Source organism: Sphaerodactylus townsendi, linkage group LG01 (assembly GCF_021028975.2).
Source record: "Sphaerodactylus townsendi isolate TG3544 linkage group LG01, MPM_Stown_v2.3, whole genome shotgun sequence".
In the NCBI taxonomy this organism is placed as follows: Eukaryota; Metazoa; Chordata; class Lepidosauria; order Squamata; family Sphaerodactylidae; genus Sphaerodactylus; species Sphaerodactylus townsendi.
This window is the reverse complement of record NC_059425.1, coordinates 65,965,961-65,985,214: the sequence shown is the minus strand read 5'-3', so window position 1 is coordinate 65,985,214 and position 19,254 is coordinate 65,965,961. Positions and strand designations below refer to the sequence as shown.

The 19,254-nt window shown below is 39.6% G+C and overlaps 1 protein-coding gene across 4 annotated transcripts in view; it reads left to right on the top strand.

Annotated features, from left to right (window-relative positions):
* LCLAT1 (lysocardiolipin acyltransferase 1) overlaps positions 1–19,254 on the top strand; it is a 98,193-nt gene that overhangs the window by 36,763 nt on the left and 42,176 nt on the right. For all 4 annotated transcript variants that reach the window (XM_048509825.1, XM_048509903.1, XM_048509734.1 and 1 more), the window contains one exon: positions 2,834–2,950. In XM_048509825.1, the coding sequence (XP_048365782.1) occupies positions 2,834–2,950 (117 nt within the window). The remainder of the gene's footprint in view (positions 1–2,833; positions 2,951–19,254) is intronic.

Genomic DNA, 19,254 nt, shown 5'->3' with positions numbered 1-19,254 from the left:
GGTTGATCTTTTTCTTCTACATGCACAATCATGAATAGAATAATAATTAACCAACTTCAAATGTTTGCTCTTAAATATAGCAACTAGAATTGTGCTTGGAAGTTAATTGAAATGCTGAAATTTGTTTTCAAAAACTGACAGTAGACACCGTACAAATACTGATGACTGGGAGCATTATATTCTGGTCAGGTTTTTTCAGCTATGAAATATCATTGCCATTTTAGAGATACCACAGTTCTATTTCACACTGTCATGCTTATCTCAACATTTTTATATGCAGTGTAAAAATCAGCATGATTGACATATAGTGTGGTGGCTAAGTTTGCAGATGATACCAAATTATGTAGGGTGGTAAGAACCACAAAGGATTGCGAAGAGCTCCAAGTGGACCTTGATAAATTAGGTGAATGGGCTAAGAAATGGCAAATGCAGTTCAATGTAGCTAAATGTAAAGTGATGCACATAGGGGCAAAAAATCCAAACTTCACATACACGCTACAGGGGTCAGTGCTATCAGTGGCCTGAGCACCAGAAAAAAGGGATTTTAAGGCGTCTTAGTTGATAGTTCCCATGGGAATAAGTCAACTCAATGCATAACGGTAGCTGTGAAAAGCACTATGCAAACTCTATGCTAAGGGATAATTAGGGAAAGGAGTTGATAAAGAAAATAAAACTGCAAGGATTGGTCATGCCCTATATATGAGAAGCAGTGAATGCGACCAAAGCACTTGGAGTACTAATGTTCCCAGTTCTGAAGGTAAACCACATCTCAAAAAGGATATCGAAGAAGATAGAAAAAAAAGTGCAGAGAAGGGCAACGAGGAGATGATTGAAGGAATTGGAGCACCTTCCTTATGAGGAAGAGAGAGAGGCTGCCAGCGTTGGGGAATAACTTTAGTTTAAAGGAGAGGAGAGGCGATCTGAGGGGATAGGATTGAAGTCTATAAAATTATGCATTGGGAGTGAAAAGAAAAATGCCTTGACAGAGAGAAATTTTTCTCTCTCTCTGCCAATACTAGGAACTTTCAGGGGCATTCATTGAAAATGCTGGGGGAGAAAAGAATTAGGACTAATAAAAGGACACTTACTTCTTCATGCTAAGCGTGTGATTTTGGTGTTTGGAATATGCTGCCACAGTGAGGTGGTGATGGCCACTAACCTGGATAGCTTTCAAGAAAAGGGCTTGGACAGATTTATAGTGAGGAAGTCAATCTATGGCTATATAACTTGATCCTCCTTGATCTGAGATTTGCAAACAGTGTATCGATAGCATAGACCAGGTGTAACCAAGAGCAGCTGCGGCATGCTAGAAGGCCATTGCTTTCACATCCTGCATGTGAGCTCCCAAAGGCACCTGGTGGGCCACTGCGAGTAGCAGAATGCTGGACTAGATGGACTCTGGTCTGATCCAGCAGGCTAGTTCTTATGTTCTTATATTTCTTCTCTATGGGCCTCTGTAATACCAGAACACTAATGTACCTCCCCAGGAATAGCTTTGGTATGTTCTAGGATTTTAATCAATGAATAAGTCTGACATTACCTCTTTTGAGAAGATGGTTTGTATTCAATGAGACAGATTGGGAGAACCTGATCATCCCTAAAGAAGATCTGTTGTTAGAGATGCCTTTTTGACTTCTGCTTTATGTTCTTATGCTGTTGCCGCTGAACGTGAGACATGATACACGGGTGTTGTTGATCTCCAAAATGCTTCCCACGTCTAGTGAGGTTTGGCAGATTTTTATTCGTTATTTTTTTACATGGAAAGATGTTAGTTTTATTTATTATTCAAAATAGTTAGATGCTGCCTTTCCACCCAAATAGGTTCCCCAAGGCAATAAACATCAAGGCATTGACAGTAGAAGTGGATTTTTACACCAGTAAAAAAGGGCAGTTGAAAAATGGGAAGTTTCTTTTTTTTAACTGTCTGTCTAAGCATTATACATATTAATCATAAATGTGTGCACGTGTACACTCTCCTCTCACACTTCTGCATTGTAAATCACATTAGCTATGCTCTATATAGTTTTTTCTTAATCAAATATTTAAGTCTAGTTATTCTTGTCTCTTCTGAGATCGCTAACCACCACGTAAAAATAACTTGGCTTACTTTTTCAGTTTTGTTTTCTAAATTTTAATCATGTAAACATGTGAAAGATCTAAGATGGTTTGCATTGGGGGAAAAATCAATTTCAGGATTTCCCAGGAATGACACATCACTGCCTAAACTGATGTACTTTCAGAATACAGTTCCTAGGCTTATTTTTGGGGGGCAGGGGAGGGGTCCTACATGTTCTGCTAAGACATCTGTATCTCTTTGTTGATCAGTGACAGCATGCTTGAAACCATCCGGGAAGTCTTCTATGAAGTTCATGCAGGCTTTCCATCAACATGTCCATTCTTCTAGTGAAGATCCCTTGGCTATCCTTGTTTTGTTGAACTCTCTACTCTCCATGCTTTCTACTCAGAATTCTGCCTGGTGTTTACTAGACCTGGTTTTTGTCTATGGAGATCTGGAATGGTTGCTCAGTAGAATCTTTGAAGTTTTGGAACATTGTTTGATTCGGGTGTTCTAATCAATAGTTTGAGATTTGAATCCCATAGTTTGTTCCTGGCTAAATTCTGCCAGTATAGTACAGACAATAAGAACAAATCATGGAGATGAATTCTTCTATGTTTATAAAAGGAAGTAAAGCAAGTACTTTGTAGTGTTGTTAATATAACACAAAGCATTTTTATAATCTCCTTGATCCCTGTCTCCACTGATGTGTTTTCTGATACTAAAATGTTATAAAGCTCTGATTTTAATCAATTTTTATGCCCTTTGTATCTTTAGAAAACACTAAAGCCCGCAGTAATGACTTTGCTGAAAAGAATGGACTTCAGAAATATGAGTATGTCTTGCACCCAAGGACGACAGGCTTCACATTTATAGTGGAACGTTTAAGAGAAGGTAATGTTTCCTGGATTTTCTTCTTTCACTGTTCTCATTGCAAAGCAGCCAATCTTCAATGAGGAATATAGTTGAATAGTTGACTGCTGATTACTTTAGGCGCTGTGGGGAAGGGGCCAGGACAGCTTGGTAACTGAGCGAAGAGGTGGCATTCAGCTAGAACTGGATGGAATTGGCCAGATTTTCAGTTTGCTGATGTTTCAGATCTAGCTAGGAATACTGGAGTATCACCAGCTGTGCTGCTTCTTAGAAAGGTGTAGCCTCAACATAGTAATTCATGTTCTGTTCTTGTGCAGATGAATTACTACAATGTCTCTGGAGAAAGGTTGTTAACTTTAGCAGTTTCAAAATGTGATTGCCTAGGTCGCCTGCACTGAAGAATGTTCAGTGACTTGTAGCTTGTTTCCAGGCCACACTAAACATGATGGCATCCATGGATCAGGCCTGTGGACACTGCCACCATTTTAAAGCAACTTAAAAATGTCACAAAAGCCCTCAGGATTGGGCTGTAAATGCATTTTGAAATCATTTTAAAATGGCAGCAGCATCCATGGCTCTGACCTGTGAGTGCTGTCATGTCTACGTTGGTCTTCAGGGCTCATTTGAAAGCGCTGAAAGCTTTTCAAACCCATGTCTAGTCTTATATGCCTCCTCGTATATTAAACTGCCCATCTTTGTTGGAAGTCCATTTTTCCTTGCTTTTTGAGGCAGAGCGTTTTCAGTAGTGGTAACCAGAACATCTGGAGATGCTTGCTTGGCACCTTTACTGTCATCATTTAGATGCTGGATCAGTTTATTCGCTGGAGTGTTGCTTCATTCTGGTAATACATGTTAAATCCAGAATGGTTTTCCATTAATGGGAGGGGTAGAGTAGTTTTGATCAATTCCTTTTTGCTGTGGCAAACCTCCAGTTTGCCTCTCATGCTGTTTCTGAGGGTCCTTGCTGCCCAGGAGCAGCATTTCAGGAGAATCCAAGGGGATGGTGCAGAAGGGAGGCAAGGCATTCCTTTCCACTGACAGTGGTGCCTTGTGTGAGTATAATTTAGTCTGACTCCAAACCACTGCATAGTGCTGCTACTTTTAATATGACATAAAATTGTTGTATATAATACTGTGGATCCTGTGTTTATGGTATCTTTAACTATTATAAGCTGCTTTGAATATTATTAATGGAGAAATGAGAGAAAATATTTAAAATAATATAGTAAGTAAAATGTATACAGATCATAAGAATGTGGCCTGGTTTTGTTACTTCATAGTCGAGTATTTGGATCTGATCAGATAGCTTTCCCACCCCCACCCCCCCTTCTAGGCCAGCTTTTTTGTTAAGAGAGATTACCTATGTATATGTTACAGGGGTCCTCTGAGTGTTCTGCAGTGAGCCCAAATCACTCTCTATAACATGATAGCTTTCTGAAGCATATATTTCAAAGATGATGTATTGTTGTGGATGTCTGATATTGAAATTCAACATGCATAAAAACCTCCACCATCCTTCCCCAAAGTAACAGAATGAATTGGTGGCTGCCAGAAACTTGCAAAAGCTCTTCGCTAGTTTAGGTTTGTTTGTTAATTTCATTTATGCCTTTCTCTCCAATATGGGCCCAAACCCTCTCCTCCATTTTTATCATCACAACAACCCTGTGAGTTTTCCATCTTTTGTTCTACAGTTGAAATTATTGCAAAATTAATTTGCTATGTTTGTAATACTGACTACAGATCAGGCCATTTGGAAGGATAACAGAATTAGAGGTATGGGGAAAATTACATTCAGGTTCTGGTAGAGCCTTCATGATCATCCCTACATCTTTGTGAACTTTTTTCCTTGCATAGATGACAGCATTAAATGCCTCATGCTTTTCTGTGAATAAATTTTGGCTTGTGGCAGTTTTCCATCCCCCAGGCTGAAATGCATTCCCTTCAGGCATAAGTACATTATATAGCTCCAAAAATAGGTCAGTGGCAAAGGGGGGAAATGTCATGAGAAGTTTAATTGCTTTTTTAACTTTGCAAAAATTAATTTCATTTGTCAAGAACCCTGATTAATCTGTATTTCAGGCTGTCGTATGAATGAATTACCTGTTATATTATAAATGCCACTGTTATATGAACCGTAAAAATACTAAGGGAGAATCTGAAGTAATAACCTTCAGAAGAAACTTATATTAGCCTCTTTTTGTTTTGAGCATTAGCAAAGACCTAATGTTCACTGAGGTGAATTATTGAACCTTACTAGTGGTTTATTTACTTCAACCTCAATCTCATTAATAGGTATTTTGTCTTTATTTATAGCTGCTTGACCTCTCATCTCTAAAACTACTGCTGCTGTCGGTCGATTAGTGGAATTTACATGTGGCTGCTAGATAAAACCCCTCTTGTGAAACCACAGCTGCTTACTCTGTTTGCTTCCAAACAACCTGTGTATGGGTTCCAACCCTTACTTTAACTAGCAGAGCTAGTGGACTCCTTAGGTTTTGCCCTGGGTAAATTAGTTTGAACCTGAGTGGTTTGCTATCAGTGTCTGTTTTAGTTAATACTTATGGATTCCCACTAGGCCCACATGAATTGTCCCTAGCCTAGGCTTAGGGATGGCATGCTTTTTTTTTGGAGCAAGAAGAGGTAGTCTCATGTGATTCCTGTCCACCATGCAGTCTACTCCCATAAAGTTTGTTTAACTCCACAGGCACCACTGTCCTTAGCATAGAAGAGAATAATTGTTTTTTTTTATACACGGTTTCTCTTTTCATTTAAGGAATCTCCAAGTGGCTCTTCCAACATCAGGCACCTTGTAAGGTAGATGGATCTGACATAGTGGCATTGACAGGAGAGTTTGATGCTCAGTCTCTTTGAAAATTGTTGATATATGCAGTGCACAATAGCTGATGCAAGCAATATTTCCCTAGTTTTAAAAAAAATAGGCTGTGTTTCTGTAATAGAAGGATGTTACAATTGTGTGATTAAAAGTGTAGTCTTTAGGATATATACGCATCTATTTCAATATTCAAATTGCAGCTGGCATACTTGCTGTGTCTCATTATCAAAGGAGCAGAAGCATCCTGGTGTTAAAACTTTTTAGTGTGAAGCATGTCTATGAAATTGAGTGAAGTAGGGGACTACAAAGCAACTCTTTAATGCTTTGTTTCAAGAGAGGGGGAAATTGTGTGTGAATAATCAGAAACATGAGTGGATTTAGTTTTCCAGATTCATGTTTCTAGTAATTCTGTGTATTTTTAAAAATTGTATACGTGCATAAAAGAGAATAATTAGGTATTCTGTTTGTTCTTCAGCTGAATAGATGTCCTGACTCAAGGCTGAAAATTCATTAAATACTGCTTTATCAAAGCCAACTAAACTGGTTTTAAGTAGCTTGAAGGTATAGCTGTGTAGTTTGTGGTTTGTAAACTGCTGCATTCACTGAGTTGGCTTCTCCACTATCTCTGACCGTGCCATCTGAACATTATTGTCCTACTTCAAATAGTGAGCAACCTCTGCATAAAGCAATTTGGTGGTTCCTTTGGTAGAAAAGTATTGTACAGAAGGGTTCGTGGACATGTGGAGAATGTTTGGTTACCAGAAAATCTAATCCACAGCTTCAACTGTCGGGCAAACCTAGAATTGACACAATCTTGCAATCAGAATGTGTTTAAATTTTGGTTTTAATTTTTTCTTTGAATGCCAGAAGCCAAAAAAAAAAAATTCCTCTTCTGTACTGTATGGGGAGTACATCAGGGAATACAACCGAAGCATCACATAGTATTATGAGAATCCTAAGTACACAATTATAAGTAAACAGTTTAAAATGATTTGTCTGTTTCAGGTTTTCCAGGCTGTGTGACTATGGTCTGATAGCTTTTGCTCCTGACATGTCATCCGCATCTGTGACTGGCATCTTTAGAGGCATGTCACAGTAGATGTGTTTCTTTCCATGGCACAGTGCCACCAGACCACGGCCACACAGCCCAGAAAATCCACAAGAACCAGTTGTTTCTGGCCATGAAAATCTTCGACAGTACATAAAAATGATTCATTGAAAATAAAGTTCTGGCAGAAGTTGTTAAAAAATAATAAAATAACAGATTTCTTGCACTGGCTGGTGTCTGACCTTAAAGTCAGACAAGACATAAAGCTTACTTGAGGTTTTCTTGAGTTTTTCTGGTGAAGCCATTTTCAGAAACAGAGTTTGCCGTGTATTCCGTGAGAACAAAGGCTGGTGAGAAGCAGGAAGCCAAGATGTCTTTCTTAAATTAGCCCTATCATACAACTTCTAATCACTACAAGGTTGGTTTTTAGAACCTTCTATGAGGAGCAAAGATTATTTAGCCAGGATCGGCTGGAAAGTCTTGTTTATTAATGAGAGAGAGACGTAAAGACTGCTAACCTTGTTAAATATTCATATCAGGTTTTGCTGTAAATGAAAAAGAATGTGTTTATCTGTGGAGACTAGTTTACGGGCAGGAAGGAAGCAAGGTCTCCTGAAATATTTTACAACTCAGATGCCACACTTAAAGGAAGACACAATCTGGGGCTTCTACTGCACGAGTGCTAGACAAAGGAATTCCATGTTTACATACCAGTTTTAAAAAGATTCTGGCAAGGTGCAGGGATGAGCTTTGGCCAATAGACCAAAATTTCCACTGCCTCCAAGGATTCTGCTAGAAGTGTGAGATAGAGCTGTGTATCATCTGTACATCAGTGCCACTGCAGCCCAGGTTTCTGAATGACATTTCCATAGGTGTTGAAAAGCATGGGGGACAAGATGGATTCTAGCAGAATACTATATCGAGGCCAAGGGGCAGAGCAGCTGTCTCTCAGCATCACATTGCAAAAACAAATTTCAGGGTAGGATTGGAGCCACCACAGAACAGGGCCTCCCAGTCCTTGAAAAGCAGTCTAGAAGGATACTGGGTTTGATGGCAGCAAAAGCCACCAGGAGGTTTATGAGATTCACAAGGTCACAGTCCCCTCTGCACAGTAACCAAGGCCATTTCAGTCGCATAACATGGCCTGAAACTAGATTGGAACAGATCAAAACTACCTGCTTCATTCAGGAATCCCTAAAGCTGCCCAGCCACCACTTGTTAGGCACAGGGCAGAGCCCTGTGTTCAGAGCTAAAACTCTGTCCGGTTACTCACAAATAACCATCCATAAGCTTCTTCAGTGTTAAGAGTTTTATTGTTCAATTCTGCGCAGAAGAGGGAACTCTCCTCTGTCAGCAACAGGGAGGAGGTTCAAAGGGGCTGTTGCTTGTGTAACATAATTTATACCTTCTTACAAACATCCCTCCTTGTCTTCTGACTATTGGTTTGAGTCAAGAAGACGTACAGACCCTGTCATTTCATCCCACCTTTTACCACACCTTTTCATCCCATATTGGGTGCAGCTTAAGTTAAAAACATTTTACGCAAAGGTTTCCATAACAACTAAGTTTCTATTTTACTGTTATCTGTATTTGTGAGCTTCTGCTAATTCCTTATCTCCTTGGTGGGGCCCTGTTCAGGCTGCTTTATGAGTTTCGTTTCTTTCAACAAAAGTAAGTTTCTGAAGTGCTTAGTGCCCAGTGAATTACACTTATATAACTTATATGATTAAATACAATGGCTTAAAACATTACAAACTATTTGTTCATATCAATCCATCCTTTTCCTTTTTCCATACTGTTTTAAGCCACTAAAACTTGCATTTACATAATTGTATTATGTTTCTCTGCGTTAACTTGGTGCTTTTCTAAAATAAGTGTGCTTTTCTATAACTAGAGCCATTGAACCTTGTCATGTGTAGCATGTGCACAACTGCCCAAAGGTGATAAACATTGCATACAAATACATATAATAATAACCCATTACTATCACCATTAAAATAAACATGAAAACATTTTTCAACCACAAATAGGAAATTCAATTAATAAGCCACCCAACCCATCTTTCAAGCAGAACCTAATATTTTAAAACATTTGCCACTAATAACATTAACTTTACTACTTTATAAAACTCATTATTATAACATCCTGTCTACACCAAAAAAATGTAACCCCCACACCACTAATATAATGCATGTACTATATGACACTACTTATATTAAAAGAATTAATTACAATATTGCCACCCATTTCACCAATTAGAGTACTGTAGGCCTCAGTCCTAATACCTCTACCACCGTACTCAGAAATCTATTAGTCTCAGAAGCTAGAAGCTTCTTTTCTCTCCTTTTCATAATAACAATAACATCAGTGCACCCTCCCCACTATCTGAAAACTCCTGTCTATCCCATTTCTACACAAAAGTCTTTCATTTTTCAAATTAAGTCCATAAGGAAGTCAAAGGGGGTTTTAAATTAAAAAAAAGCAAAGTTCTGTAATTTCTTCTCTAGTATCTAACAGGATTGTCTTCTTATAGTTTTCAACTGTCAATGTCCTGAAGTTAAATATTAAAATTTAAGTTCAGTTTTGTTGTCTGGCTTTCTTCTTAAAGTCAGTTTGAACAGCTGGTCTGGATGCATAACAGCAGTTCAGGCTCAAGAGGCAATGAAGCTTTGTCCCGTATATAATGCGCCCATCCACGTTCTGTCTTTACTGATACCTCTGTCGTCAACAGCACTTAATAAGGCCCGTCCCACTTTTCTAAGGACTCTTCCTTTCAGTGCTTTAACAGGACTCAGTCTCCAGGCAAGAACTTATGATCTGGACTCCAGTGTGATAAAGCCGCCTGCCGTAAAACAAAACAGAAACAAAGGCCAGACCAGCAGCACATTTCCTAATAACAATCATTGATTTCAGAAATTACCCCCTCATGTGGTAAGATGACATCCCATACAAAAATGCTGCACATCACTTAAAAAGCAAAAAGTATAATCTCATGGTTATGTTTGAACTCTGAATAAACTAAAAGAAGAATTTTTCATTTAAGGCAGACTTTTCCTTAACTTGGCCAGAATTTGCTTGACTATATTTACCCATGTTCCAATGTCTACTTTTCCCAACTTTTCTTTACGTATATTTCATAATTACATACCCCTTGACCTTTCCCCCTATATTATTTTCAAAGAACTATATATATTTAATACATTTTACAAAAACACAAACCCTTTTTCTCCTTACAATTTTACAATTTTTACACAATTATTTACCCTATCTCTCATTATAAAACTTTATTAAAAACATTTATTGTTTTTTTTTAACACACTAATACCTCTAGTGGCTTATCTCAAGCAGCACCAAACAGGCTACTGCTCTACCAACCCACCTATGATCATCTTCCATAAACCACACCCCTAATTCTAGAGCAACTTTCTTCTCCCCTTCTATCCTAGAAACCTCTTTTTTTTTTTTAGTATGACACCCCAAAAGCATTCCATCTTGGTATTTTAAATAATTGCAATGCCTGATTCAATGTATAAAGCTCGCAAATTTGGGCTGACCAGGTATTAGACAGTCTCCCTGCCTCCAAAATTTTACTTGTTTCCCCATCCACTACTGCAAATTCATTGTGCCTTTTCCCTTTATTACTCTAGAAAACTCATTTAAAAACAGTCACCCTCCTTTGTGCTATTAAGTGTCCCAAATATCTTTCTTCCCTTTCCACTTGGTCAGCCAAAATTTTAGAATTACTTGTTTGATGCCTTTTGACATGTAGCACTGATACTTGGCTTGCGAGTTCTAGAGCTTCTAGAACTTTTCCCACTAACTATTCGTGTGCCAAAGATTTCCCCCTTCTATTCAAAAGACCCCTTTCCTTCTATAATTTCCCAAAGGTTTGAATAACCCCATGTGAATATTTTAGATCTGTATAGATATTTACATTCTCATTTCTTCTTAACAACAATAAGTCTGTGTTTAACACTAAATCTGTTTGTTCTAGTAACACAGCTTCATATTTGAGCAACTGAGCATGTCATAAATTTCCTGGCAGTTTGCCATCCCAAATCAAGGAGGATCAAGATTGGTAGCCATAGTTCGGCTTCTCCTCCATAAATCTGTCCAAACCCCTCTTAAAGCTATCTAGGCCAGTGGCCATCCCCACCTCCTGTGGCAGCATATTTTAAACACTAATCACACATTGCGTAAAGAAATGTTTCTTTTTATTAGTTTTAATCCCCCCCTTCTTTTCTTAACATTTTCAATGTATGCCCCCCCGCTTTTAATACCATGAGAAAGAGAGAAAAATTTCTCTCTGTCAACATTTTTTCTACGCATAATTTTATAAACTTCAATTATATCCCACCCCCCCAGATGTCTCTTCTCTAAACTAAAGAATTTCAAATACTGCAGCCTTTCCTCATAAGGAAAGTGCTCTAATTTCTCAATTATCTTCATTGACTTTCACACCCTTTACTAAGTAGAGCTGGCATCTCACAGTTAGAAAAGGGTTAATTCTTTATCTCTCCTTTTTCTTCAGGCATGCAGCCTGCCATCTCATCTTACGTAATTTAATACAGCTTTTTTTCCTGAACAATTTGGAAGCAGACAGCCTGTTAGAAAATACTGCGTTCGTTCCTGGAGGCTCTACTCTTCACTTCAAATTTGAAATTTGAAATTTTAAAAAGTGCAAACATGTGCCCCAGTTTCCCCTGGTTTCTCCTGCAGCTGTTAAAAACTGGTTCTTAATACTAAAACTTCTGCCTGGAATTTTTGGGGTCTTTGGAAACTGGGTACAAGGCTACATTATCTTTAAAAACACTAGGTTCATACTTTTTTTTTAAAACTACTATGCCATTCATATTTTGTTGCATTACTAAAACATGTCATTTCATTAAGGAAACTGACTAACTCAGCCCCCTTTCCATTCTGTTACTTTAGCTTACTCAAAACATACTTTGATCACCTTAAAAACGCATTTGCTTTCTCCTAATTAATGTTGCAACATTTTAGCTCTCCTTTCTCCTTTTGCCCCTGTACATAAAAACTGAGGACTAGCCTCATTTTATCCTTTTTACAACTTATGTTTTATAAATGTCCATCCTATTTTCAATTTACTTTCTTATTTAACTGCCATCATAAATTCATCTTTAAACATCATTCTGCTTCCCCCTCCTTTCTGCATTTTATACTCTGATTCCTTCTCGAGGCAGAGGGTTATTTATTCCAAGGGTGACACTCTTTTTCCTCCCTCTGCCTCTTTCTGCATTTTCCACATTCTTTAAACTAAAAACTCTTTGCTTCTCTATGCCTCTAGTCTCTGTAACTAAACAGAAACTTTAACATTCTCTTGTATGGGGGCAGCTGCAGCTCCCCCTTCTTTCAGTTCTAAATCCCGCGTACAGCTAAAAAGCCTCTCTCTCTCACACACAAACATGATCGAACCACTGAGCAGAATTTTCCTCCCTCTCCTGTTTTAAAAATACTGCTCTAAAAGCATTTTTCTTTTTACTTAAAACAGCCTATTTTAATCTTTTTATCAGAAATATTTTCTTAAAATAAAAGAGCTCTAGAAATTAGCTAAACTCACAAAAGAAGACTTTAAATGCAATAATCTTTTTACACTCTTGGCTAGCCATTTAAACTTTTACCTTGTTTCCCCCAATATAAGACATCCTTGAAAAACAAGACACAGCACATCTTTGAAAGCAAAAATCAACATAAGATACCGTCTTATATTTGGGGAAACACGGCAATTACATACCTTTAAAACAATAGGTCATCTTGGTCCCACTGACCTCAACCTTATTGCCAGGGGGGTCTCCGGGGGTATCCTTACCACTATACCTCCCATCTAGAACCTCTGAAAGAGCGTACCCTTTCCTCCCTTTATTCTACCTGCCCCAAGGGGTTTTCTTAAGGGGGGTCTGAGGGGCCATGCCCCTGTCTTGGACCTCTGAGAAAGCGTCCTTTCTCCTCCCTCTCTTGTGTAGTGTATTTCAATAACCACTACTCACCAACTTGTCACCAACTTGTCCTTTTTTTCAGGACCTACTCCAGGAAGTCCCTGTAGGAATCCTTGCTCTAACTGTTACCTTCAGGATTCCCTATTTCAGGAATCTTTGCTAAAAGTCTGAGCACTGAAGAATTGGCTCTAAAAGTTGTCGAGTCTTCAATCCCAATGCTGAGCTGCAGAATGAACAGTGGCCCTGACCGCCTAAAGGAGGCAGGGGCGCCCTCAGAGAGACTGTCCAAACCAGAGCTAGATCAAGATTAATTCCCCGTACGGGCCACCAATTGTTAGGCACAGGGCAGAGCCCTGTGTTCAGAGCTAAAACTCTGTCCGGTTACTCACAAATAACCATCCATAAGCTTCTTCAGTGTTAAGAGTTTTATTGTTCAATTCTGCGCAGAAGAGGGAACTCTCCTCTGTCAGCAACAGGGAGGAGGTTCAAAGGGGCTGTTGCTTGTGTAACATAATTTATACCTTCTTACAAACATCCCTCCTTGTCTTCTGACTATTGGTTTGAGTCAAGAAGACGTACAGACCCTGTCATTTCATCCCACCTTTTACCACACCTTTTCATCCCATATTGGGTGCAACTTAAGTTAAAAACATTTTACGCAAAGGTTTCCATAACAACTAAGTTTCTATTTTACTGTTATCTGTATTTGTGAGCTTCTGCTAATTCCTTATCTCCTTGGTGGGGCCCTGTTCAGGCTGCTTTATGAGTTTCGTTTCTTTCAACAAAAGTAAGTTTCTGAAGTGCTTAGTGCCCAGTGAATTACACTTATATAACTTATATGATTAAATACAATGGCTTAAAACATTACAAACTATTTGTTCATATCACACTTGCTCAATCATCTTGCTCAGACACAATCCCTTTGAGACTGGGAAGGAATTGTTCAATTTTCCTGGGTCCAGCGTAGAATGCTTCACGAGTGGACACATCACTTCCTGTTTCAAGGCAGATGTAACTACCCCCTCTCACAGGGAAGGTATTTACTCTCCCAGGCCCAGACTGCCAGCCCCCCCCCCCCGCCCCCAGGCGAGATTTAAGCGGCCAGAGGGGTCGAGGATAATACAAGCAATTAGTAAGTTTCAGACTTCCAAGAATCCTGTCCACATCCTCAGACTGGACAAGCTGAAAGCTACCCCACACAATTGGTCAAATTGGCATGCTGGAACCATCCAATCCTGTTATTGCTAATGTTGAGTGCAAGTTGGAACAGATGCATGGGATTTTATAATAAATAATAAAACCACTCTAATTATATGTATGCATTGGTTAACAAAGAGGTTCTGTGGGGAGAGCTTCAGTACAGCTTTGATGTTGGAACATAAAAGCGTTTTTTATTGGGGAAGATTTTGTTTCATATCAATGGATTCTGACTTTAATTGGACACCTTTAAAAGATTAATGAATTTACAAACAGCTGCACGGGAGAGAAATTGGACCCTGATGACTCTTTGCAATGGTTATGGCCCAGTAAAGATGATGACTTAAAATGACAGTTCCTCTAACTATCCTGTTATCAGAACTTCATTTTGAGAACAGGTGTTTTGGGGGCAAAAATGGACTCTACCCAGTTCACAAAATCATATGGTAGAATGAAAATGCCTGGTTATTTTTTTGCTGCAACAGATTAACTTTACTACCTTTTGGGGATTATTACCAATTGTGGGATGCTGTATAATAAAAAAGTCAACAGAGATTGAGAGCACAGCTTTTGGAAAACGTACACTTTTGAGTCCTATTTATATGCTGAAAGACATTAGCATCTCCAGAGCTGAGTCTGTGTGGGGCTGAGGACCCCACACATCTCTCAAGCCTTGTCTACTTTCAACAGGCTCAGGCAATTAATTCAGCCTAGGAGACATTCTGTTCCCTTACTACTGCCCCCATTTCTGCCTGACCTGAAATCACCCACTCAACTTGCAGACAATCTAGGTCTGTAGCTGGGGCTACTGAGAAACATAAGTTTGTTTGAAATAGAAGGCAGAGGCTCCTAAATCTGTGCTGTGTGGGCTCTTCCATGCACTACAGAAATCCAGTAGCCCCTTAAAGGCTAACAGTATTCCAGCATGAGCTTTTGTGAGTCAGAAATCACATCCTTAAGTGCAGTGAAGGGAAGAAAAATGTTTTCCTCATTTTTATTCAGAGAAAATTGCAACAGGGGATGAGAGAAGTCCAAAATTGAGCTAAGACGCACTGTAAATCGGGTGTGGTTCTGTACATTAGAGACCTGAACTGTTCACATGTAACAGATGATGACAGAAGTCAGAGGTTTAAGCCCCTCTGTGGTGAAGACAAAAGTGTAATTACGTAAGGCAGACAACAAATATATCAAGAAGTGTTCTGAAAGTAACAGATTATGGTACTTACAACGTGCTGAGAGCACTCTATTAGGGTCTTGAATTAGGAGAATGGAGCATAGTATCAGCTTGCTTACGCTTTTGAGTTTAGCCCCAGGAATAAAAACTCCTTTCTCCCCATTGGAATCAGTTCTAGTAAATCATGTGCTCTTAAAAGTAAAGGTAGTCCTGCTTGTGCAAGCACTGGGTCTTTACTGACTCATGGGATGAGGTCACATCACATTTTTTACTGGGCAGACTGTGTTTATGGGGTGGTTTTCCATTGTCTTCCCCAATCATCTACTCTTTATCTTCAGCAAGCTGGGTACTCGTTTTACCAATCTCAAAAAGGGATTAAACTCAGGTCACGAGCAGAACTTTGACTGCAGTACTGCAGTTTACCATTCTGCACCACAGGGCTCTTTTATGCATTCTTCCTTCACTGGAAATTACTTCCAAGCAAAGGTGTATCAGGTCCTGGCTGTAATCCTAAATACAGTATGCTGAGAAGAGAAGCAACATCTTTGTGGTCATCTGTGGAAGGATCTGCCAAAGAAGGATGCAACTTGCTCCTGTGTTCTACCAGCCATGTATTTGCTGCTTCAACAGCATGTGGCTTCATACCTACTATGCCAATTAATATGGAAATAGAAGTTCCAAATATAAAGACCTTGGTGTTTTTCCAAAATCTCACTTGTCAATTGTGTACTAAAAATAAAGCATTCTGTTCTAAGCTTGGTTTAGACCCAAAATGGCTTGTCCTTGATAATCAGCAAATTTAGATGCAGATTTGTGTTCGCCTACTTGGAAGTGGTTCCAATGGAACTTGCTAAATAAGGGAGCGTAGGATAGCAACTGTAGCAATTAATTCAGATCATGTTGATTCAAAAGCACATTCCAGCGAGGCTGACATCCAGTTGCTGCTTTAACTCCTGCCATTCTCATGGATTCTTCCTCTTGCAAGAAAAAACTCTGTGCTAAACAAAGGTTCTGCACCTAGTCCAACAAAGTGGATAGGATTCGACCCCCTGAATCTAGCTCCCAGTGCTACGTATAGACAGTGACTATGATTTTTTTCTACCAACACTTGTCACAATTAATATACCACTTAATTTTCTAATATTTTTATTTATAATTTGATTTATCACTTCAAACATTTCAGTTGTATCACCTGCATTGTAACAATTACTAAATCGGTACCTCCTCTCCAAAGCTGCAGTCACTGAATTATGTTTATTGCACAATTGGTGGAGAACAGAAGCAATGACCAGATGAAAATGCCACCCTCCTTCCCCCCTTCCCTTCTACTGGCGGAGGAGGAGGCAGTTTCACCTGATTTCTCTGTTTCTGCAGCACCTCCCGCTTCATGCTATTTTGTCCTTGATGTTACCTTGACCTGCAGAATGGGAGTTTCTGAGAGCTTGTTAGGGGATGGGAGAAAGAGGGAATGGGAAGAGATCTACCTCTGTGATCACCTTCTTCTTAGAGTAGGATGTAACTTAGATGAAAGGCGGGGTTTGGTTCCTGGTGCAAGGTGCAGGAAAAGAGATTCCACCACAAAATCAGGAAAAACTTCCTGACAACAAGAGCTGTTCGACTCTGCTTGGAGGGTAGTGGAGTCTCCTTTGGAGGTTTTGAAACAGAGGCTGTATGACCATCTGTCAGGAATGCTTTGATTGTGTATTCCTGCATGACAGGGGATTGGACTCAAGGGGCATTGTGGTCTCTTCCAGCTGTATGGTTCTATGATTCCTGAGCCCCTCACCTACAGCCAAGATTTATATTGCATCTAGAATACTGAGAGAAAACTAGAAACAGTATCTCAGTGCAGCGTGTGAAAAGCAACATTCTCATGCAAGCTATCTTGAACCTCTGAAGTTACTTTCAGAAATGTTCCATGCATGGGATTGCTACAATAGCAATTCACATATATTACAGTTCACAAGGAATTGCTCAAAGAAGCCATTTTGTGCCTGTGTACTGAGACCGATAGAGTAATCTTTATGCCTTGAACTCTTGTTTCCTACAAATGATGGTTCTTTGGTCATCTTCTGATGTCCAGTCCTGTGTGCTAGGAGAAAAGCTGCCTCTTTCCCAGATTTAAACTGCATTGTGGTTTAGTTGAGAATGCACATCCTTTGTACTACAACACTGGCCCCTAGAGGACATTCATGCTAATTCTGTATGTTATACTAGTATGGATTCTCAAAGTATGGCCTGCTGTAGAGGGGATTCATATAATTGCTAATTGGCCTAACTTAGAATATATGAAATTTAAACAGTGTTAATTTTTCTTTTCTGTTGTAAACATTTCCTTTTATTTATACTGATTATAATTCAATCACAGAGTGTGTCTACTATCAGGAATACAGTTTTGGGGCAGGTTATTTTGAGGAGACTTGGATTTCTGTGTCTGATTATCAGTTGCTGGGTTTTACTGGAAAACTCTTGACGGTATTTGCATATTTATTTGTCTGGGGTGTTACCATGGATACCAAAGTTGAAAAGTCAAAATATATGTGGTAAAGATGCTTGGGAAAATGTTATAATGAAGTCAGAACTGTCTTAACATAGACTTATTGGAAAACACAAAAAGCAGCACTTTGCTTTTTATGAAACAATTGCGTTATCAGAAGCATGATTTTCTTTCCAAACTAGTTTTACCTATTTTTCCCCTGATGTGAATGGTAAGCATTAAGATACATGTAGGCAAGAGACCCAGATTGAGCTGGTTGCTTTCAGAATAAGAATGGTATACACAAAAGGGTGCACAAGAAGTAAACCCAGAACTGGTGGGTGTGCTCACGATGAACCCTTGATAAACTGGTGCTGTGTGTGCATTCTGCAGTAAATATGAGAAATATTTTTAAACTTTGTTTTTTATTTAATTTTTTGATATAATATGAGAAATATTGATGGTGTGAGAACCTTAGCTAACCAGACCTCCAGTTCAGACATTGTGGCAGGTCATATAAGCCTCTAGGATTTGCAGCCTAGATGGCTGCCAAGGAGCCTAACAAATACCTCAAAATGAGCTTTCTAGAGTCTCCCTCCTAGGAAACCTATGGCCCAATCCAGCGGGGGTGGGGACAAAGGCAGTTGTGGAGGCAGTAGGGCCCTATGCTGCCAGATTTGCCCTCTCCAGGACACTTACCCTGGCAGAGGGGAAAATCTGCCTGTGGGTGGCCATCACAGCCTCCTAGAATGATCCACTGTGGCTCAGAGCGCCATGTCAACGCCCCTGCACCCCTGCTGGTGTAGCAGAAGCATTCTGGGTGTATGGCCAGAGGTGGAGCCAATGTTAGTTGGCTGCCATCCCAGTATTGCCTTCCAGGACATTGGTACCCGGGTCATGGGCTCATACCATCCTTTTGGGTGGTGTATGGCCATTGAGCTTAATAGAGGGCTTTTCAGTAGTGAGGAGGCTTTTTTTGTTTTTTCTCCCTATGCTGCCAAAAAACCCTCTGGAGGTGTCAGGGTGTTGCCGCAGCGGCACCATCCGTGGCTACCCCAAGGCTCTGGATTGGGCTGCCCATGTGTTTTCTTGGTCTTAAACACATGTACACATCTTGGCAAGCAAGATCCAACACTGGTCTGGGGTATAAAGAACTGACCTCCCAGATGCTGACAGTCAAAAATGCTGTGTTAAGTATTGGGGTTTGAAGATTATTGTTATTAAATGTAAGTGCCCACAATGAATCCAGTACTTTTTTATGCTCTCCTGTCCCATGTTATCCTTATAGTAATCCTTACCTACCTCACAAGTTGGCAGAGCATTGTTGGCTACAGCTTAACTGTAGACTGGAGATTTGAATCTTGGGTTTTTTGGGATGGTGGAGGGGAAGAGAAGTGAGTGTTACTGTGCACTTGGAGTAATGTGTTCAGTTCTGGTCGCAACATCTCAAAAAGGATTTTGAAGAGATAGAAAAAGTGCCGAGAAGGGCAACGAAGATGATTGAGGGATTGGAGCACCTTCCTTATGAGGAGAGGCTGCAGTGTTTGGGACTCTTTAGTTTGGAGAGGGGGATATGATTGAAGTCTATAAAATTAGCATGGGGTAGAAAATGTTGACAGAGAGAAATTTTTCTCTCTTTC